This window comes from Drosophila montana, unplaced genomic scaffold (assembly GCF_035044405.1).
Source record: "Drosophila montana isolate Dmon_TW-CO22-7 unplaced genomic scaffold, ASM3504440v1 contig_3733_1, whole genome shotgun sequence".
In the NCBI taxonomy this organism is placed as follows: domain Eukaryota; kingdom Metazoa; phylum Arthropoda; class Insecta; order Diptera; family Drosophilidae; genus Drosophila; species Drosophila montana.
Window position 1 is genome coordinate 7484156 of NW_026998620.1, and position 23898 is coordinate 7508053.

The 23898-nt window shown below is 41.0% G+C and overlaps 1 protein-coding gene across 1 annotated transcript; it reads left to right on the forward strand.

Moving 5' to 3' along the window:
- The first annotated feature begins 787 nt into the window (after window positions 1-787).
- Window positions 788-23765, forward strand: LOC135437089 (uncharacterized). The gene is made up of 3 exons (XM_064694927.1): window positions 788-929; window positions 9436-10511; window positions 23607-23765. Exons 1-3 carry the CDS (start codon window positions 788-790, stop codon window positions 23763-23765), a joined length of 1377 nt encoding a protein of 458 aa, XP_064550997.1.
- The last annotated feature ends 133 nt before the right edge of the window (window positions 23766-23898 follow it).

Sequence of the window (23898 nt, forward strand, 5' to 3'; positions counted from 1 at the left end):
TTGCCAAGCCCCGTTTTAGCGTGAACCTTTATCTTAGAGGGTAAGCTTTCAAGCGCTTACGGCTTAGGCTGTGCATTGCTTACCAATCGGCTAATATTTCTGATAAATGGTTTAATATTTAAGAATATCTAAGTATTTAACAATCATTAATTTTTTATTTTGTACTAGGAAACAACAGTTTTACTGTTAGACTGACATCTGGAGTTTCAAATATCGAGCAACTATTATATATGAGCTTTAGTGTTTGGTATTGAGTTTGGTATTTCAGAATACAAATTAATTGTAAGAGATGAATTAAACATAATAATCTCCTAAGTTTCCTTTTAGTACTGATGTGCTTCCGACAGCCTCCAGGAGGTGGCTGCACATTAATTAAATACTTCGATTTACTATAAAGAGCACTTACTTCGTATGATTTAAAAGTTGGCTGAAAAATTAAGTACTTTAAATTCTAGAAATGGTCTTAGCTAAGGGCCAATACAATTTATGTAGCCTTGGTACATCTAACACTTAAGTACTGAGAGGCTTACGCCAGCTTGAAGACTTTTACTTTAACCATAGACCACAAGGCTAATCGATTGGCCTTCGTTTGGCTGGCTGCTCCACGGGGATTAAGCGAGAAATTCTAAAAAAATATATGCAGACGGGGATGTTTTAACGTTTCCGGTGGCCCAGTTGACAATCAACAGCTGCCCGATGGCGTCTGTTCTATGTCTGGGACTAATCCCTGACAGGCACGTTCTCGTGCGCCGCGTAAAAATTACAGCTTGAGTACGCACTGACTCACATGCCGAGGCGGTGTTTGCTTTTCATTTCCTTGAACAGCTGCCTCACGGTCGTTGTCCCGTATATCAATGTGGCTGCAGCTGGAACTGGAGATCAGCAGGAGCAACAGCAACAGGAGCAGCAGCAGCCGGCGGCAGCAGTTGGTAAATAAACAAAAGCAACTTGGGCAGCCGTTGGCAACATTTTTTTAAAACGTTTTTCTTGATGCTTTGGGTCGCTTTTTTTGGAGCTCGCGGCGACTAATTTGCAAGACAATTAGAAGGTCTCTGGCCAGGACCAGACGCCCGTTAATGAAAGCGCGCGATAAGAAATTTTTAACGAATGTCAAATGGGCGGCTGGGACTTGGGCCATGAAGATGGCAGCGTCTGCGCTGAAAAGTAAAGTAAATGTTTACATAGAAAATCTGAAAACTGAAATTTGCATAATTTGTCAAAGTTGGAAGGGCGACTGTCTGCGCAGATAAGTGCCAAATATTATTCATGGCTTTTTGGCTGGCCAACTTTTTGGGCGCAGCCATTGTCTCGGCATTGTCCGTGGGCAGGCCGATAATGTCACATGTGCCTGCCAAAAACCTGACGATAGTGTCAATTTGCTGTCAGAGTGGACGCCGGTTGCCTGCGCGTTGTCAGCTGCTTTCGACCCGCGCTCAACAGGATGAAAAGGATATGCGGCAGCTCCAACTGTTTGTTGTTGTTGCATTGTATCGCATTTAATGCAGCCGAGAGAGAGAGAGAGAGTCCACAGTTTGTATCGCACTCGTCCTAGCCTCGTCGGCTAACTGCGATACAAGGCAGCTACAACTTTCGCTCTCGGTGAGCGCCGCAACGGCTACGTCGTGTTCTATCCTGTATCGTGTTTATGTTTACGGCCTGTTGTTGTATTGCCCCCCCCTAAACAAATGGTAAACAAAGCGCAGTGGCGTCGTTTTCACTAGGGTTTAACATTTTAACTGTTTGTCAATCAGTGCCGCCAAATGCTGAGTGCCGCCATTTTGTCTGGCTATAGAAATTATTACCGTGCATGTATTGAATTGTGCAGCCACCTCCCTTTTGGTATATAAGCATCTGCCGTCTTTACATAGTCCAGAGTTGAGACTCCGCCTCTGTGCTGTATATGCAGTTCGCAATGCGGTTTTACTGGTGGCACTTGTGCTTGTATTGGTGAGTCGTAGTGCAGCATGCTGAGAGCTGAGAGCGCACAAAACTGTGCTCCGATTTCGTGCGCAACGGTGGTTGATTGTTCCTGTGTGTGTGAGTGAAAATGGATTTGCAGGACATGAGAAATGCTCTACAGTTGGTTGTCGTTGGCCACATGATGCCATCTGCGTTTCTTTATGAAATGAAAATTCGTAATTTGAATTTCTATATTTTAATTGTACTTTAAATTAGAAACTTTTGTCATAACAAATGTATATAAAGCTTTAAATATTTGACTACCGGTAGGAAGAACATTCTTTGCGATAAATCCTTATCTGCATGTTTCGAGTCCGCCAATATTCGCCTGCCAATTTGCGAAAGTAGCCGCCTCTCAGCTGGTAAGGATTGTCTTCTGTTAGCGTAAGTTGAGAAGATCAAAATGCTTTTTAATTAAGTTTAGAGAGAGACATCATATCATGACTTAGTATTTGCTATATAAATTTCATTCATATTGTAGCGCACATTTCGCCTTAAATATTGGCACCCATGAGCTATGCCGGAGCTATCAAAACAGAGCGCAACTTGGGCCAGCGAAACGAGCGGCTCTCGTATAACAATTCAGCTGCAGCAGGACAACGGCCAGACGGATGAGATGAGCCGAGCCGGCTTAGCAGCAGCTGGTGGTGGCTTCGCCTTTTGGTGCTCCGTTCGGCGACTCTCTGTCACGACATCTTCAGCGGAATCGTGCAAATTAGCATATCAAATGCCATAAATGGGACAAACGAGCGGTGAACGGGGGGCGGATACTTTTGAGCGTACGTGTGTGTGTGTGTGTGTCTGTTTTTGTTACTCATACGCCGCATTGCACGAGCGAATGAGCGCATAAAGGGGCGGTGCGACGCAGCTTTTTTTTTATACAAGCACACACACATAAAGAGTTGCATGCACGAGTGTATGTGTGTGTGTGATTTAGTTGCACATGATAATGTCAACCACAGTGCGCCTTTTATAGCTGCCTGGCTTCATTTTTTTTGTTGCCTGCTTGGGTTGGCCAGTGTGTGCGAGTGTGCGAGTATGTGTGTGTGTGAGTGTGCCTCTTTTTGGGTGGTAGTGCAGCTGTGGCTCTGCTAAGGCCAAGTGAACTACCTAGCGCCGACCGCCAAGTTGGCTCTTCAGTGTTAATTCGTCGACACGAGACGCTGCGTTCCGCCACAAAGTCAACGCCAACGTCTGCAGTAATTGTCCTGAGCCGAGCAACTGAGGCGTACGGTAACAGTGCGTATATCCTTCTGCTGTTGTTGTTTGTTGCCGCCAACGTCGCGAGTTTTGTTGTGTTTCTGCACAGAAAAAAAAAAGTTCGATACAACTCAAAGTGTGCCAGTTCTCAGCCGGCTTGTGTCTGAGTGTGTGTGTGTGTGTGCGCGTGGCATTTCTATCGTTGTGTTGGTGTAGGCAACCGAGAGGCGCGTCGGCTCGTGCTTGCTGCGTTGCGCCTGCGAATAGGTGTGAGTAACCATGCTCCATAGTTGGTTCTTCTCGTTGTATCGTGTTATTCATTCACCCAATTGCCGTAACCAAACACAAACAAACAGCTGAGAGTAGCGCTTGAAGTATGGGGCTCAATGTCGATCTATCGCAAACATTTTCAAGTTCCATTCATGTTTCACAGCTTACATTTTTTACAAAAATGTTGTTTGAACTTGCAAGTTTTTGTAGTTTTCAGTTTAAATTTATTAAAAATTATCTTTTGATTTTGATATTCTAAATGTGCAAAGTGGCATCAAAACAGCTTTTACAACAAATATAAATTTGCTGTTCGGCAAGCAACATAAAAATAATGTTTCCTTTATTGATCGACGCGAGCTAGAAATGTGACTTCTGTAAGCCACAATTTTATATAATCTAAATAAAATATTTAGTTTACAGAACAAAGAGAGTTTCCTCGAAATTGCTTGACAAATTTAAGACTCGTTTTTTCCCAGATAATTTTTTTTTAACAAATTTAATTATTAATTTTCAACCAAGTTGAGCAAGCATTCATCCAAGTCAATTAAATGATCAACTATTGAACGTTAGACGGAAAGAAGTAACTAAATTTATGCGTGATAATTAATTAAAAATAAAAATATTGATGTATATACACTCGCATCCCCATGCAATGTGCTAAATATAATCGTCCATATCAATAAAACTGTTTAATTTGTACATTAACGTTTATTTATTTATTTATTAATTGGCGACAAAAACGAGTCTCTTCCTAATTATTTAATACATCAAATTATGAAAATGCTAAAAGCGTAATTAGAATACAATATTATCTAATAGCATCACCGACCGATGGAGGTGTTATATTTGCCCCTCCACCCAGCTATGCCCCTTTTCACAGCTAATTTTGTCAGTGACGTTATTAGAGTCTACAGCTTAGAGCCTAAATGCTTTTATCATTTTCATAATTTAATGTTAGTAGAGAAAAAAGTGTTCTTAAGTAAAAATTAGAAATAATCTTAATTAACTATATTATTTAAGAAAATACAATAAAAAGGAAAAAGGATAGAAAGAAGTTATTAATAAAGTAAGGAAATTTATACTAGATATATAGAGTGTTAAGTAGATAGGATAAAAAGATAGGAATGGGAAATCATCGACACGGTGTGGGAAATTTTTAGCCTGTCCGGCAAGCTATGCCCCTACTCATAGCTGGGAATGTTCAGTGAGTTCCCGAAGGTATTCTGAAAGCAACGATTTTATTAGGGGGAGAGAAAGTTCGGCGAAGAAAACGTGATAAAAACTATTGTAATTTTTACATAGTACACGAAAAGAATTGTGCATAGAGTATCTGTTGTGAACGTAGGTAGGAGTGAGGGGCGATAATTCCTGGTAGGTCTAGACAGAACAGAGAATTAAAGACGCCCTAATTATCTAATTCACCGGGAACAAATCGTAGTGTTAGAGAGGGGCATTTTCCTCCTGGGGATATGACAAGTCCGACCAACTCGATTAATGTGGTGAATAAACTGTTAATTTTTTAAACTATTAAATGGGCTGAGGTTGAGTATTACACGGTCGGTTACACACGACTGCAATAATATCACTTGCATTGGGAAAATATTCAAAACTAGGCTAAGGTTTTGCCGGCAATGTCGTCTTTCCATCACTTATAATTCTCAATGTGTTTTAGCTCGGAGCGTGGTGGTAAATCTAGAGTCGTTACCGCGGTTCTTGAATTAGCTGTTCAAACAACGTTAAGGGTTTATTTATATTTTTGGTTGGTTATTATAAGATATGTTGAGCCGGCCACCTTAAAATTTTGATTATTTATTTTGTAAATTTAAAATAACTACACTTCTTCAGCGCTTACAATATACTTTATAGCATCCTTAAAAAAGTCTACTACAAAATTAAAAGTCATATTAAATTGCATTCTGCAAGCTGCAAGTTTTGGATCTTCATGTAAATGAATATTGTCCAATAGTTTTATTTTCAGTTGATTTTTAATACATTTTACATGGGCACCTTTTGTTATTTTGGGAACTTACGAGCAAGCCAACTTTTTGTTATTTTTCTTTTCACATTTGCTGGAAGTAGAGCTTGGTTCATAGCATTCTGTACAGGCTACTCTTCAGCATCAATAAAATAAAAGTTTCTTGCTACTTCGAAATAAATCGAATGCATTTTTAATTGAAATTTAACAACCTTTTGAGTGGGCATTACACTAATCTCTGTTTGTAAATTGCAAAACAAACTAAATGCGATAGATTTTAAAATACAATGCGGATTACATGTTTTAATACCCTACTTAAATCTCGTACATTCACTTGGCCCTATGGTATATAATTTATGGAAAAACTTTATAGTCCAATGAGATTTTTTGCCCGATGCTTCATTAATTTATGAATACCAAATTGTATGCTGACATTAGCCAACAAAAACTATTTAAAACTTACGCCTGCGACAAGGGTCGTGCCCTAACCTAGCAGCTACCTCGTAAGCCAACAGACATCGACAGCCCGACCAGTTTTAACAGCCCGCCCGCGCAGCCCGTTAGAACCGTCGGCGAATCAGTTGGGTGCATGATTGAAGTACCCGCATGTGCGGAACATTTTAAATATTTACAAAGATATTTCAAAAAACGCTTTTGGCATGTTTTGTTGCTGTTGCCGCTGTGTCCAGGGGTCCGCAGCTCTGCCAGTGTTCCTCTTGTGTCGAATGTTTTGCTCATTTTTTGGTCGAGAGCCCAAAAGGGAAGTTCAACTTCAAATGCGGCATGAGGGCAGCGTTTGCCAGGGGCGTGTGGGCCGGGGCGGCTGCGTCACTTGAGCGCGTGTGTGTCCTTTTAGGCAAGTGTCAAAAACCGTTGGTCAAAAAACCGTATGGCAATTATTCAACACAATTGAATATGAAGTGTGGCAAAGGCAGCGAACGAAGGCCCACCAGGAGTCGGGGGCGGGCCAGTATGTGAAAGTGAGGCAACAAAAAAGTTGCAGCGCTTGGCAAATAATGAAAAATACACCCACATCAGTATTTTTTGGATGTCTGCACTCGCACACACATACATACAAAGAGGAACACAATCAGGAACACACCCGCACACACACATATACATATGTACACTGGCAACATTTCCGCACCCTTTTCATGCCAGAGATGCCGCCGATGCCTCTGCTGCTATTGTTGTTCTTGTCGCTGTGCAGTTGCTGGCAATTTTTCGGTGATAAAATATTTAAATTTAATTAAGGCCACCAACGAGCAACACGATTTCCGTGCCATGGTCAAAGAAGGGGCCTGTCCATGCTAGCCAGACCTTTGACCCCTTACCTCTGTGCAGCAGCATCTGTGCGAGCGCCCAACCCTCCCTGCGTCCCCTCTGTGCCCGCACATTTGTGTGTGGTGCGTTTCGGAGGCTTTCGGGATCGGCCAAGAAATTCATTAAAAATTTTTGCTTTGATGTTACCAAATTCTTTATCAAAGTTTTTGTGTACTTTTGGCTTTCGTGCAAGTGGCGCATAAATCTCCTATGGCAACAACAGCAACAACAACCACAGACCCAACTTGCATATTTGCATATACATATATATATATATATATATATAGAAATGTATATATGTATTTTTCGGTAAAAAGTTTAACCAGTTTCTATATGGTACTGTTTATTTCGGTCTGTACGCTATTCGCTTTGTAATTAAGCTACACATCTGAAACTCTTATTCAGCTTCTTTCTATTAGATAAGTTGTTTAGCAAACATATTTTCACAAAATTTAAATTGGACACGCTGGCAAATTGTTGCGAAAACAAAAGTTTGCGATGCTGCCAGCTTAATCGCCAAAAGTTATTGCACTTACATATACATATATTCGGTTATTGTAGTTTTTGTTGTTGTTGTTGTTGTGGTTGTTGCTGTGTTGTACATAAAACTATTTGATATGTGTGTGTGCAGCACTTGAAAACTTTTGATCTTGAGCTGCAAGTTTTTCTTTTTGTTTTCATTTAATTTTGTGGAAATATTTTTCATTGTACGTTTGAAGTATTTATGGAATTATTAGAAAATATTTGGTATGGCCCCAAATAATTTTCCTTTACCTCGAAAGATTGTGGCAAACGAGCTGAAAAATGTGAGTGGCCTAAGCCTGAGTTTGCTTAGCATTTGCAAATTGGAAATAAATGTTACTATTTTTAGAGATAATTGCAAATAGACAAACAGCATCAAACTGATATTGGTTTAGGTATCATATATATCAACAATTAAAAAAAAAATTTAATTTGAACCAATTAAATATCAAATTGAAGGACTAAGGACTAGAAATCTAAAAGGTTTCCACTGAACTTTGCCCATAAGTATTAGGTTTCAATTTTGATTTATTTACCAATAGTAATAAAAATTTACATTGCAAGTAAATAAATTTATAGCCTAGTTGCTTTGTTGTAATATAGTTTTAAGCCTATTTTCGACTGATGCATTTTTGTTGCTAAAGAAAAATTTGATACTTATAAATCTGGGTAGCTAAGAAGCATGCTAGCAGCTAGTACAAGGTACACTGAAAAATGCTTCCAGCATTTGCTTGAATTCTGGCGGCAGGAAGGGGTGGGCGCAGCAGCAACAGGAGGCACTGGCAGCGCTCCTCATGCTGGACGTGTTTACCATGTTTGTCACATTTAAAATTCCATTGTTTTGCTACTGTTGCTGCAGCTGCTGCCGCTTCTGCCATTGTGGGGATTTGTTTTGGCAAAGTGCGTCAAAGAAGGTAGAACGCAATGAGAAGTCAACAACAGGAGAAGCGGTGCCAGCCAAAGCTCTGGGTGGCACGTACCAACGGGTGTGGGGAATGGTGCTGCCAATTTTGCCAGCATTTCCAAGAGGTGCAGGCCAAAGAGCCATGCTGTTATTGCTGTTTGTCAAAGTTGCCATTTCAGGCGTGTTGCAATGAAAAGCAAACCTTTTTAGCAGCCGTACGAGCATATGGTCCGTACCTATAGTATTTTTGGTTTTCACACTCCTGCAGCATGGCAGGCCAAGGGGCCAACAGGGGCAACGGAGTGTACACTAAATTAAAATGCACTCAGCTGAAAAATTGGTTTTCTCGTTCTGAAAAACTTTGAGTGATTTCTGAAAGTCTCTAACGAGTGCCAACCCAGCGGGCAGGCAGTGGGCCGTGGGTGCGAAGGATGTTGGAAATGTAAGCAACAAGCAGCAGCCGAAAAGTAGGCGGCACAAGGGGTCTGAACAATAACAAGGAATGTTTTCGTTATGCCAGCAAATTTTAGAGCAACTGAATTGAGGAAAAAAAAATAACGCATTGTTTTTGCAAAATTGTTTCAAGAAGCCAAAATCGTAATCAAGCGTACCGAAGGTTTTGCTTCCGCGCACACAAAATAATTCATAAATTACTGGAAGTTAAAAGGAAAGATGACGAAGGACGAATGCTTGCAATGTTCATTGCCTAATTTAAAATTAATATCGCTGAAAATGGAACTGTAGCTTATTATATCCTACATAATAAAGTTGTGCAAATGTGTATCACTGGCAAAATAAGATAATTTCGACTTAGATTTTGCATTTTTAGCAGAGCACGTATACCATGAAAATTCCCATTTTCACTCATCTCTAGCGCCCTTCTTTGCGATTTTCATCGGATGAAATAATGCTTTTATGGTTAATACTATATTTTAACTCTCTCTCCCACATTTTCAATCCTTCTCTCTTTTATCTTGCGTAACATTTATCTCTTTTTATATTTCTCTCTTTTACACTCGCTCTATATTTCTCTCCTTAGCTACTTAACTTGCATAACCCCTTTCTGATAGATAAACTGTCTTTTTCTCTTCCATTTTTTCGCACTCTGGCTATATTTCTCTTCTCTTCTTCTCATACCCATGCTATTACTTTCTATTTCTTCGTCGTAGTAGTTATCTTTACATGCGGTTTTAACTGGTTCTAACTATCGCAATTAGACCCATGTATATACAACTCACTCACTCCAAGTTATCTTTATTTTGCAGTTGAACAAGCCGAGAAGACGCCGCCAAAATAGAGAACCTAGCAACTGTACAGAAGGCCAGTCCCGCCGTGGGACTGCGCTTAATGGGCATCCTGCCGTGTGCATTGCAGTGGCAGTCATCGCAGACAGCAGCAGCCCCAGGCAAGGCGCCTAAAATGGACTACTTGGGCACAGCGCGATCCAGTAGCAGTCCCTATGTGCTGCCAACCATCAGCAGTTGCTGCACCAACAGCGCGAATCCGCCAGCTCCAGCAACTAGTTGCTGTCAGGATTGTCGCTGTTGTAGACAGAGCTATGAGCATTTGCCCGTGCCACGTATGCAGCAGCCGCCACAGGTGATCGCTGCCATGCAGCAGCACCAGGCATCTCAACAGGCAGGACATCAGCATCAGCATCAGCATCAACTGCAGCACCAGCAGCAGCATCAACATCAGCTGCAACACCAGCAGCCTCCTCCGCAACAGCAGCCAGCGCAGAGCAGCTGCATCACAACGCTGCAACAGACTACAACAACACAGCAGATGCAGCCGTTGTCCTGCCTGGAAGCAGCTGCGACGCCTGCGCAGCAGCACGCAACCACGTCAACAACTTATTTGAACAATCCGCCACCTGCAACAGCCTCACATTGTCACATCAGCTGCAACAGACACAACAGCAATTACAATGCTTTTAGCCTACCCAATGGTTGCAACGACAACAACATTAATCCGCCAACGCCTGCCTTCGCAAACAACAGCTACAATAATGCACCCCCTATGATTTTTGTGCCCTTCAGTGTGCCCGTGCCACATCAACAACAGCAACAACAACAGCCGCTGCAATATGCACCACAGCAGCTACATTCCTTGCCTGCTGTAAAAAACTCAATGCCGCCATTGGGCCAGACCCCAGCACCACCACCACCGCAGCCGCCGCCGCTGGTGCTGCCGCTTGCATTTCATTGCCCTTATCCGCCTCCAGTTCCGGCATTGTCGTCGTTGCCACAGCCGCCAATATCCGGCCCGCTGCCCCCAAGAGCACCACCAACACCGCCGCCCCGCATTGTGTTGCCGCTCAAAGCGGTCGCAGCAGCTGCCATTAGAGCGCATCAGAAGGTAAGTGCCACGTCCATTAGCCCCCGAATCCTTACGGATATTCTATGCATCGGTAAATCTGAGCATCAGCTTTAAACGATCCACTACAAATCCTGGAAGGTATCAAAATGTTTCAATTTGTGTGCAGACAAGAAACAAGGTCCAGGGCGCGTATACTTAATATTTATTAGTTAACAGCAGCTGCAGCAGCAGCACAAAACTTCAATTTGCATAAACATAAAAGACGAACGAACAGCAACAGCAAGAACAACAACAGTTACTGCAGCAGAGTCGAGAGCTTGCAACAGAATTTGGGTGCATGTCGCTGGCGAGATTTAACCCAGAGACAGCACACAAAAAATCAAAGTTACATGGACAGGAAATACAAGCGTTGCAAGCGGAGCTGAAAGAACAGACAGCGGCGATATCGAAAGCAAGAGAGAGGGAGAGTGAAGAAGAGATAAGAGAGAGAGAGAGAGGGAGAGAGGGAGAGAGAGAGGAGAGATAGGAGAGATATGGGGGCTGATACTGGGCGTGCACAAAAAAGTAATGCATAACCTAGTAAGATCATCAACACGAAATTTTACAGCAAACTCATGTCCAAGGATGTGGAAATAAACTTGTTGTTTTGCAGCAGGTCCGACTACACAGGGCTGCCCTTTTATCCTGCTGCTGTCCTGCGCTCAATGACTTTTGCATTTAATATGAGTAAAGCAACGAGCGAAAGGAGCGAAACAACAACAACAACAACAACAAGCAACTAAAAAACGACAACGAACTACTAAAACTTGTGCTCAGCTTTTGGGGTTGGCTCAGCTCAGGTTGAGTTCTGCGTCCTGTCCAGCGACATGCAAACGCGCCTTGTAAATTACGTTGTTGCTTGTCAGGTTTTTAGCTAAAGGCAAGGACTCAGATACGACTGCATAGATAGCGTCTACTATTCTGTATTCTTTTTGTTTTGCCAGAGTTTCGTTGGTTTTGTTCTGCTTGTGCATAGCAGATCAGTTGATTCTGATTAAGAATCAGCGCCAACAACAGTTACACACACACACACACACATATATATATATATATCTTTTAAAAAATTGCCAAGCAGTCACCCACGTGTACAGTGCCAGCAAAAAGTATATTATTAAAGTATAAAAATTCATAAGCTCTCAGCTAGCAATTTGAATTTTCAGTTTTCTTTTGTTGACAACTTGCAGTTTGTCAAATTTTGCCCTCACTCGTATTTGGGTTGTGCGTGTATCCCTTGGAAACATTATCTTCTACATTTTAAATAAACATAAGTGAAATGCATATTAATAAAAAAAAGAACCTCTCTAGCTCGTTTCACAGCATGTTTCTTACTTGTGTTCATTCACTCGTTTAAGTAGTTTTATTTAGCCCTCAAAATGTACGCTACAAAGCACACGATCCTAAGAAGCATTTCCAGCAGGCTGCTCTCTTTTTTTTCAGCACATTTGAATGCTAAATCTTTCATGAAATACCCTTTTTTGACTGCCAGAGTGTGAGCGCGCGTGTGTGTTCCTTTGTAACATATCTATAACTGTCCGGTGTAAGACATGCTTATGTGAGAGAGTGTGTGTGTGTGTGGCTTGTGGTCTGGACTTCAACCGCAACTTAACAATGCCTTGCCTTCATCTTTCATGCACTCTACCCGAATTTCGTTTGTTTTTCCTGCTCGACGTTTTTCCATTTATAGTTTTACTCAACACCCGGCAGACTATCATCCACAAAGAAAGCATTTTACGTACTCGCTTTAATGCTTGCACTTGGCCATTGTTATAATGTACTCTCACTGCAACCGCATATGAGTGTAGGTGTTTGCTTGTATATGTGCTTGTGTGTGTGTGTGTGTGTGCGTGACAGCAGTTAGCTCTTGCTAAGCATGCTATTTGGTTATATTCCCGTGCAAGGCTACTGCATTAAGAAATTTCGTTGTTGTTTCTGAACTCTGCATTTTAAATCACATGAAGCTTTTCTGTATTTCCATCACTTTCATCCTGCAACCGCTCCCCATTGACCCACCCACAGCATTATGTTAAAATAACACTCGGTCGGGAAATAATAATTGCTCTGTTCATATTCCATATGCCATTGCGGAGCTTTTTAAAGCGGATTTTGGTGTTAGAGCACCTGGTGCGAGCTTGTTTTAATGTGTTTGTGCAGTAAGCAGTGCGGAGGGCGGGAAGCATCCTTTAGTTTTTGTATTTGCATATTTTAGCAACTTTATGTGTGCTGCATAGCGTTTTATTCAATAATACAGGTGTCCAGTTGTTGCACATTACCACATTGAGATTTCAAATCATTTTAACTGAATGTGAAATTGCTGCAGACGTGAGCATGACCAGAATATATATCTTCCATAACTTTTCAATTGACAACAAAGTACTGTGTTTATGAATGGAAATGTAAAAAATACTACACAATTTATATCCCGCCTCCTGATAATGTTATTTTGTACCATTAACAATAGGTGAAGTATGCAAGCAAGTCGATTTTTCAGACAATACGAGCTTAAGCATTTAAATTCGAAATGTTGCTTCTTCTATTAATATAAAGAAGAACAATGCATAGCTTGCACGTTTCTTTAAATAATAATACAAACAATTATACTTTTATACTATCTTTTATAATAACAATATTGCAGAAATTTCAATGGAAATTTACATTTTTAAGCCTTTTTTTCCTGCAGCCTTAGTACATAATAATAATAATAATAAATAATTCCATTTGAACGTATTTTACTTGTAACTTTTTTATAAACTTTCAGCAAATTTATCTGTTCAGTTCAGAAAGCCCTCAAAACTATATTCTACTTTTACGTACTCGTATGTGTCATAACCAAATTTGTTTTCCTTAAAAGTTAGGCTCCTAGCTATTTTTAATTATATTTTTCAAGCCTACACTTTTAAAAGTGCCGAATTCAGGACAATTTAAAATCGTCACTTTTTTGCCAGTGTGCAATCAAAAATCCATTTAACCCCACACAGAGGCCAAAAGGACAGCAAGCACTTCACACTCAGTTGCTTGCCATTTTCGTTCTTTGTGCCGATCGTTCGCTATATGGCATAAGGCAAAAGGCAAAAAGAAAAAAGCCGAAAAATAACGAGTCACAATAACAACACCAATACAGGGGCTCTCAGAGACCAAAAGCGAAGACAATGATGGGGCCAGCTGAACATAAAAAGCGCTGAGGCGCTGCAATGGCCATTGGAACGGCGCAGGAGGCAGAACGCATCCTTTGGATGCAAGTGGTGTTGGCTTAATGGCCTCGGGCTGATGTGTGATGTATACTCGTAAGTGAATTCATATTTTATAAACCGTTAGCATCACAGCAAAAAGCAAACGAAAAACATATGCGCAGGACTGCAAAGAACATTGAATTTGTAGAGTGTGTCTGTCTTTATGATGCGTATCCAACCAGCTAGGCAAAAACAAACGTATCGTTAACTGATGTTGTCATAACTTTGGCGTACAGAAATAAAGACCATAAACAAAATGAGGCGAAAGGCATGTCCTTGTCGAGAGCTAAAGCAGGCAGGCAGGCAGGCAACAGTAATGCAAGCAATGCTGTTGATATTTTAGCCAAAAGAAATCCGATATTTATGCCAAGGGATGCAATATCAAAGGAGCGCTTTGTGGGCAGCGACAACAACTGAAAGCCCTGCGAAACGTTGACAGCTAAAATGGCAAATTGGACAAGTGCCTGGCAAAAACGACGAAACGACCAAACGAGAAAAGCGATGCCAGCAGCACCAATCAAAACCTTGCCTTCGGCTTTGAGCCGCAAAAACTGCTCGAATATTGCTACAAATAAAACTGTAGCATAGTCCAGACAGTCAGGACCACATTAACAGCTGCTGCTGTGGTGACTTTCTCGCATTTCACAGAGCTGGCAGTGCGAATCAGTCTCAGCGAACGCTTCATTGCGCTCAAGGGCTCGCAAGTTCGCTCTTATGTCCTTTTCGTCCTGATCCCACCATGGGCATCTTTGGTTCACAGAGCGCTGTTAATTTAATCTGTGCAGCGGCCGCGAGGTGGCGTTAGTGAAAGTCGATGGTGTTGAATACCGTTTATTTCACCGAATTCACAAATACAGACGAACATGTATGCCTGTGCGACTGTGTGTGTGTGTGTGTATGTGCGTGGGGCACGCATTGGGTTGCCGAAAGTCTCTTAAATGCCGCTGCCCAGATGAAAAGGACGACGCGAACGTCGACGCAGCAGCCGAGGCAGCTTCGCTTTCCTTATTTTTGTTGCTGGCACTTGAAAGCTTTTACCACAATGCTTCTCTGTGTGTGTGTGTGCGTGCGTGTGAGCCAGCCAAGTGCTTCTTTGTTCAAGCTGCTCGTTTGCCTTCACTGCGCTCACGGATGATGTGTCTGTGTGCTTCTGTGTATGTGTGTGAGTGTGCAAGCTGGCGCCAAATTTCAAAAGCAGTCGCGAAAAAGCTCTTTGTTTTTAACGGTTTATTAAGCCACTCGACACTTGTCGAGCTGTAAGCAGGTTGCCTTTGAAACTGTAAACGTTGGCAGCAGCTTCGCCTTCAGCACAGCACACGGGGCGTATGCTTTACAATGCAAATGTAGCCGACATATTAAGTATACGCAAGCGTATAGATTTGTTTAAGAAACATCTGTGTCTTCCATTGCTTTCGAAAATTTGCAGCTAACTTTTGTTCAGCTGTCGATTTTAGGTTTTTCTCATGTATTTCTGTTTTCTTGTCTTCTTTTGTTGTTGTTGTTATGTTCTCTGTGGCTAAGGTCAAACCGCCAGCAACAACTCGAATTAAATGCAATTGACAGTCGCAATTTCAAGCGAGCTGTCAGGCCAAATCCCAAACTGCCGCTCAGTGCGGAGCAGCGGGCCAAGGGAAACGGTTGAAGGGCAAAAACTAGAAGCAAAAAAAAAAACACACACACAAAACAGAAACAGAAACAGAAACAGCGGCAGAGGCAGCTTAGCCAAACTCTGTTGTAACACAATAAAATGCAACCTCAACTGACAAAGAAAATGTTTCCTAATGTAGAACAAGGAATCGCTCGTGCGGGGAGGGGCGTTGCAGCCACGGGGCGTGTCGCTGGCAAAGATAGACAACACGTAAACGAAACGACAATGCCAAGCCACGGCTGTCAAATTAGAGGCAGGCAGTCAAGCAGGCAACTAACAGCGCCAACGGAGCGCGTGCAACATTCTTGCCATTTTAAATGTACAAAAAATCCTGCCCGCCACCAGCCAAGAGAGCCCAGGTGTCAATAAGATGGCTAAAATCTAAAAGCTTTCATTGATATCAAAGCAGATCAATTGCTCAACTATTCGACTTGATAATATCTACACACCTTAAGAAGATGGCATTCGATATTAAACATTTGTCAATGGATTATAGAAAAAATGAATAGAGATATTGACTGAATATTGATAAAAGCGATAGTATTTTTAAATATCGTCAACACAATTATGCCAACACAATTAACCTATAAAACTATCATAGAAAGCCAAATCTTACTGCTAAAGCATTTTACATTTTAATTAAAAAATACCTTTTTCTATGCTTGAGAGCACTTTATTTTCTGTGTTTATTGCAATTTATCCCAACTTATTTAGTCTTTATTTAATTACCTTTCAGCTGATTGCTGGCAAACTGCTAGACAACATAATCAACATATAACAAAGCAAATTTCTATTCCCATAGCTGATATAATTGTTTAACGATTACTGCCTTTAATACGAAGCTAATTAAATAAGCCATAAGCAATATATATATTTGTACATATACATATGAGTATACAGATATTCGCTAAAGGTATTTCTAAATAATTTACAAGCTGGCTGTGATTAATGCATGTGTCAGTTCTAATGTTTTCAGGTGTTAGCGTGTGTGATTGTAGTTAAAATGCCTTTGCATTTAGTAAATTAAACTTAAACAGCTTAAGCCACAAACTTAACCGTTGGCCATTGTCTATTGAGCATTTGCAATTTACTTGCTCAAAAAACAATTTGAAGTCAAAATTTGCAACTAATGTGAAGCTATATGCCACTTGCTTGTTGTTGCTACTGTTGCAACTGTTGTTGCTTGAACAGGTCGAATTCTTAGACGCCATAAGTGAGCTCCACCGTACAGTGAGTTATTCAAACATTCATTTCGAGTACAGTTGAGCAACATCAAATGCCAATAGATACATGAAATAACTTTGCCCATTTTTGGTACTTCTGCCGTTGCTGTCTGCTTCGAAAATATTTCTGCAAATTGCTTCAAGGCTTATTTGAAAATGTATACAACGTGAAATAACTTACATAGCTTGCCTAAAATGAGTCCAGCAGATCCTTAGCCATGCCCAGACAGCTGATTATCTCGTTGTCACTGCAGAACGCACATAAATAAAGGTGAATGATGTGCAAAATGCTGAAATGAAATTAGTGCGAAAATTTTCAAACGGTTTGATTGGAAAATGGGCCCAGAGAGAAGGAAAATGAGAGCGACAGACATGAAGAGAGAAGAAGAGCAGCTGCACCCCTTAAAAGTGTTTGCCTTCTGTTTGCCTTCTCCGGGATCATTTTATAAAAACAATTAGGCCTTTTTGAAAATAATCCCACATTCAAGTACTTCAATGACATTTCTTCTTCTCGCAAAAGGGGGTGTTGTACGTGTGGCACGAATTCGGAGTGTTTGTTATGTCTGAAACAGTTTTGTTTGTCTTTTGGCAACGTGCACGTCTTTATTTTCAATAACAAATAAAAATGTTTTAGCTGCCAAGTCAATTAAATTGAATGCAAGAGCAACCCTGTTGTTGTTGTCGACCCGAGTCGCCTCCAATCGACTCGAGTTGATTCGACTCCATTATGTTTGTCGGTATTTTTCGCTGCTTTTTCAGCATTTAATTGGGCGTATAATTGATTGGCATACTTGTTGTTGTTGTTGGTGTTAATGTTATTGTTGGTTCTTGTGGCCATTGGCTGGTCGTTTCGTTTGCCTCTTTCGCCTCGGCCACTAACTCATTATTTTGTATGAGTTCGTAAGAACCTTGGAAAATGTTCACAGAAATGGCCAAGTTTTCTGTGCCCGTCTATTGATTTAGAGCCTGCCGCTTGCTTTTGATATTTCAGGTCCTTCCCAGACTCCCCCACACACTCTCGCTCACGTTCAGTGTGTGTGCCTTTATAAATTTGTATTGTGTTTACTTGTATTTTGTGGTAATTAATTGTATTTGCCTTCGACTCAAAATGTCAGTGGGCTCCTAATTATTATTAGTCTAACGAAGCAGAATCGCCTGCCATGCCCACCGGCAGCACCCTCAGTCACAACAGAATTCGTATCGTTGCCCGCTGTCTTGTCTACAGGTTGTTTGACATTAATTGATTTACTTGCCTTTTACATTAATTGGGCTCTGCCTTCAGATATTTGGTTACACAAAGTGATTTCAGCACAAAAAAAAAGCAACATGCATACACTAATTAATACAACAAAATATAAAAGTTAAACATAATATAGCTTAACAAGTTTATGGGCTTAGTATTTAAGGCGCCCCAACAAAATCCGAAATTTGACTGGATACGAGAGGAAACCTTCTTTTTAGCAGATCTTTGCAAGGTATTGGAATTTTAATGTAATTAAAATAATTGAAGTTCAATAAATAAAAGGAGAAACCTTTACCTTAAAATACAAAATATTGTGTACAATGGCACTTCCGGTTCATTAGTCTCGAAAGACAAAGCCAAATCTCGACTCAACCAATATTCTTGCAAAAACAAACAATCAAGTCGCGCACCTGATATAATCTATGATAAAAGTTATCCACTTCTACACAAATTTCATATGGCTACAAAGAGACAGAAAGGGGATTTTCACTGTATAAACTAACAATTAGTTGGGTTAAAAAGTTTTTGTTTATTATACAATGTTAAAGCTTAGCAACAAAAATTTAAAAATAATATAAAAACATCAAGTCACTCGCGTTGATCAAGTACAAAATGACTAAAAAGTATCTTGCAATTCGCAGAGCAACTTTTGTCTCTGTTTGTGTTGTTGTTGTTGTTGTTGTTACTGTCACTATTATGACTAGTTTTGTAGATGGTTAGTTGTTTGGCTGTTTGCCTGCTGTTTCTGAGTGGCCATCGCGCATCCACAGCCACTTTGCACATTTACTGGCAGCACTCGCTTAGCCAAGTAGGGGAAAAAAAGCGGGTAACAAAAGTTTTTGACAGCGCAACATGCAAAAACAAATTAGCGAAGCCGTCAAACTGTCAATTATCGGGCAATTAGTTGGACGCGATTAAGTACATAGTTACAAAGGCTTTACATTGGCTCTGGCCATTAAGCAATTCGTTATACTATACTTATTAAAGAATTGCGGCTCGCAGCAATTAATATTTTTTTAAATTTACCATATTTTTTGTTTAAAAATCTTGCTAAAGAATAATTTTTACTTCTTAATACTATTATCAAGCTGGCTTGAGGTTGACTACTTGACTATCGAGTCCCTTTCTCAAAGTCTTAACTTGCTGAGAATTGCAAGCGTCAAGCAACAAAAAAATGGCAAAGCAAGAAAAGTTGCAAAAATTCATTGTTTATATAAAATGAAAGAGTTTGAGATAATTATAAAGGACCTGCGTTTCTTGCCTCGGTCCCAAGCTGAGTCTTTTGATGAGATTCGCTAAGAAGAGTCCTCTCTTCTCAGGCACATCTGAATTAAAAGAATCTATAGATATTGGTTCTTTTTTATAATAATAGTAATAATAGTCAGTTTACGTAGATTCTCCAAAACCCTCTTCAGTCTTGTCATGCGACTTAAATTGAGAGTAATTTAGCAGAATTTGTCCACATTTACAGACATTTTAATTACATTTGTTTCTCCAGAAAAAGAAAATGCATTCATATTAATTGCATTCAAATAAGAAGCTGAATCACGAGCAAAATTATATCGAACCGAGAGGCTTCTAATATGCAGCGTACCTGTACACAACTTTATTCGTTAAAATTGATATGCGAAAATTGTATGTGAAGTTTTTATGTGCCTATAGAACAGGCTCCAGTAGAGGAGCCTTGACGCAGGCATAGGAGCGTTTATGTTGGCATGCAAAGCACACTTAACTGCAAGCGAACAAACAGGCCAGGACATTGTGTGGCATGCAATGACAGGATATGCAGAATTTAGCAGAGACAATGCAGTTGGGTTTGGGTTAGTGCTTCTGATTGCGTTTGTTTGTTCGGCCGCCTGCAAGCCGCAATATGCGAATTGGAAATTATGAGCTATATCATTGCCAGTTGGCAGTGGCAGTGTGAGGCTCGAGCTGAGTATATGCTTGTTGGCAGCATTTGGCATTTCTCATACGCTCCGTGCTCCCAATATGCAATGTTGCGTGTCTTTCCGGCCCCGACTACTATGTCACTTCCGTACTCCATACTTCGTGCTGCGTCCTTTAGTGCTCTGCACTTTTGTCGATTGATGCCGCTAGCGTGTCTTTCTGTTTTGGCACCGCTCCGCTCTGAGTGATGTGATGTGAGAAGGGGCCTAATTTATGGGGCTGAGGCCGCTACCAGTTCGCTCTGCATACCAATTGGCAAATGGCAACTGTCAAAGCAGGCCGATGGGAGGACAGGAACAACAAATTCCATGGCATTGCAGTCTCGATTGCACCGTTGGGCCTAGACCTGGGCCTGGGCCATTGTGGCCGTTAATAATTTTGCTGGCTATTTAGCGCGATGCTAATTATGCAACTCCGCTCATAAATAATGTATTGCATACACCTTTACCGATGCTTTGGCGCGTCATTAATCAACGTCTATTATGCAAAAGAAACGCAGCGGCGCGCCGCCAGGAAACGGAAGTGCGGCGCAATATGCAATAACAACAACACGCAGCGTGGAAATCACGTCACATGTCACGCCCTGACGAAGGGGGGGAGGTACGCCTTGACAGTTGGACAAACTTGCATGTACGCACACATACATATATAAATAAATATGGCCACATTTTGAGAGACCGTGCGTGTGTGTGCCCGCTGAAACCTGCTGCAAACGCATTTTTTATGAAAAGAAAAAATGTTAAGCCTTTGATGACTGCAATTTCTGCGATTTCCATATTATTGACAGGTAATTTGCAATATTTGCGTGAAGGCCAGCACGCAGCTGCGTCATTAAAGCTCGACATTGTAATCAGTCATTTGCATATAACGAGCTGAAAAACGGCGCCGAAATGTATGCAAAGAGCGGCCACAAATGCATTTGCTTTATGTGTTTAACGAAAACTGTGCATTTAAATTGAATTGTTTTTCAAGTTGAAGCTGTGGAAATGCCATCAAGAAATTTAACGGCGAGTTAGCGCGCAGCAGAAAGATAAATCCTGTACCTGCTCGACATGCATATTTGATATGTCTGTTGGTCATTAAAATACGAAATTACAAACAAGTCGCCGGAGTATGGGGACCGCATGTGCCACTCAGTCGCCGCCCCAGTTGGCTGACAGGCCTGTCAAATGCCAGTACCCTCTGCCCGCATGCCCGCTCCCTTCCCGCCGTGCCGCGTTCTCCTGTCAACGGCAACAAGAAATGATAAAGCGTTCGCGTCCAGATCTCGCTGTAAGAAGTCTGCCGCAAAACAACGAAACAATTTAATTTTGCTTGCCATGTTCGCCGCAGGCTGTCCGCTGAATTTGTTTTATTAAATAAAAAATTGTACAAAGCTCAGGCACACAACACACGCACACACACACACTCACATATACATTTACACAGTGCATGCAAACGGTTGCGGGCGAAGAAAATAAAGTCAAATACTCAAAAAATGAGCAAATAAAACAAAAAGCAATGCGCTTGTCAATAAAGCTTGACTGGAAGATACCCAGCAGTTGGTGTTCAAAGTATTTGAACAAATATACAAATATGACTTCGCATTTATATTTGCATGTTTATGTTAATGTATACTGTATAAAATATATACTTGAAACATTTTTGCATTCTTTTTGTCTTTACGAATAATGCTTTTCTATATCGGGAAGTTGAGTCATATATATCCGATGGGAGATATGTAATCGGTGTTAGGTCCATATCGTATCTCTTGTTTATGTTCATCTTGAATATACATGCATACAAAAAGATATCATAGACAGAGAAGTATTCAAGGGCTAGTTACATGCACCTGCTTCTGCTAGGTTAACCTGTTTTAGAATATTTCAGCATTACAGAGTATTTTGAGCCTAACTAAGCCGTGGCACGATATGCCAACGGCTCTGAGAAGTTAGTATATATATGTTTATGTACATAAATATTTACATAAGTATAAGGCCAACAAATTTTCAAAGTCATAGTAAGCCAATTTGGTAATTTTGTTGGCGGCTTCGAATAAAGTAAATCAAATATTTCCACAATTCTCGAGTGTGCCAGCAAATACCCTACTTAAAAATTCAATCTATTTTTTTTTTTCAACAGGAAATGTTTTCAATTTCTTGCTTGAGCATCTATTAAATGCGCTCTTGTAGCTCTAATGTTTTCATAAGAAAGATTTATTTAAAATAATCTTAGCAAACTGTTATTTGATTCATAAATAATAAAATAAATTCTGCGCCGTTAGGCGTCCCATAATCCGGAATGTGTCAACAGACAGGTCCAGCTATGATTAAGACCTGAAAATAGTTATGGGCATGTGTTAGCCCACATTCGATTCTGTTTTAGCTTTGTTTATTTGTTTCTGGCTTGTGCACTGTATTTATTTTTTTGTGCTGTCCCTCGGCATGTCCTTTATTGGGCAAACTAATCATGACCCCTTTTGTGGCCGACACGTGGCCAGCAAAAACTAAAAATTATGACCACAAACGGGTAGATGGCCTCTTATGTGCGCTTGGTGATCAGGTTGCGCCCTTCTTAGCGCTTTAGCCATTCAGTTAATATGCATGCTGCCCCATAACTCGGAGCCTACTTGAGGCTGGGCTCTGGACTGAAATCCTTTATGTGCCATTTGGCGAACAGCAGCCGAACATAAACGCATTCGCCCGTTTGCTCTTTCATTTGTTGTTATTATTTTGCTCTTTTTGCTGTTTTTTTTTTAATGCTTTTTATGCCTTTGGATTTGCAGATTCGGACACTACTTAATTATGTTGTTAGTCCCTTTTATGTCACAATTTTCATTTCGCAACATCAAATAAACTAAATGTCCTAAGGGGCGGGGAACAACTTTCGCTTGGTTGATCAGTTGGGGTGTGCAAAAAAATATATATATGTCAGTCAGTATGTATGTGTGTATGTACGTATGTATGTATAATCAACTAGAACTGTTTTGGTTTTTGTTGTTATCAACCGCAATTGTCGTGGCAAGGTAAACAAAACTGCGCATTGGTTTGGGTTGCTAACTACATTGCCCATTGGCTGCAGTCCTGAGGCTCGTCTAAGGGGTTTGCCAGCGGGAGGCGGAACAAATGTGCCTATTTGTTGCCCCAGTGCCATTGTCTGTCTGTCTGTCTGTCTGTGTGTGTGTGTGAGTGGTGTGAGTGTGGCTAGTTGCTATAAAATTCTGTACGAAATGACCATTTGGACTTTTAATATGCTCGAGTAATTTCTGCATTAACAGAATTCATTTGCTGGACATGGCCAGGCCGGATGACCCCTTCCATCCCGGTCCGGTTACCCAATTCCCTGGAAAGGCAAACGGTGCGAGGCTTTAATGCGTGTCTCTGTGTGGCACAAACAAATTTATGTCTTGCTACTTGCTGAAATTGGATTTCTGGCAGCATCTAGTTACATCTGATGCTCCTCCTGCTGCTGTTGCTGCTGTTGTAGTAGTTGTCACGTTGTTGCTTTTTAGTTTAGTTTCGTGTGAGCGAGGAGAAAAAAAGAGAGAACAGAGCTCGGCAAAGGTGAGCAGGCAAACGCATTTATATCCATTGCTCAGATTACTACGTGTTATCCTTTTTCATGATTTGTACAGCACTGCACAGGACATTCGTCTCCCTTTTGTGGCCTCGAATTTGTCGTGTGTTTCTCTTTCTCTTTTTTTTATTTTATTTTTTATTTTTCTAGTTTTCAGTCCTCAATTAATAATTGCCGTCTGCAAATTAAAGTGCCTTGGACGTGTTTTGTCCATGTCTAATTTTAATATGCCAACGCTTGTCTCCATTTCAGAACGGCAAATTGCCCCGCAACCTGCCCGCATTGCGTGCCATGGAGATGGCCCTGCGCACCAACTCGTTTGCCACAACTGGAGGCGTCATACAGCCCATGGAGGAGGCCGACAATAGCGACTCGGAAATGGAGTACATGATACCGTTACACAGTGAGTAGCAACAGTATAACCCCAAGCCCAGACGCCAAACCCCAACCATTGGTCAGACAATAGCCGCTGCCCAGTGGCAAATTCAATTAAAAATTTTTGAAACTCTGCCATCTGCACGTGCGTGACAAGGTCCACGGGCTG

Bases quoted from the DNA above. Each gene is read 5' to 3' on its own strand.
- LOC135437089 (XM_064694927.1), top strand. From the start codon at position 788: ATGCCGAGGCGGTGTTTGCTTTTCATTTCCTTGAACAGCTGCCTCACG. The intron at 930-9,435 runs GTAAATAAACAA...CAAGCCGAGAAG, and splicing joins GCAGCCGGCGGCAGCAGTTG to ACGCCGCCAAAATAGAGAAC. The intron at 10,512-23,606 runs GTAAGTGCCACG...TCTCCATTTCAG, and splicing joins CCATTAGAGCGCATCAGAAG to AACGGCAAATTGCCCCGCAA.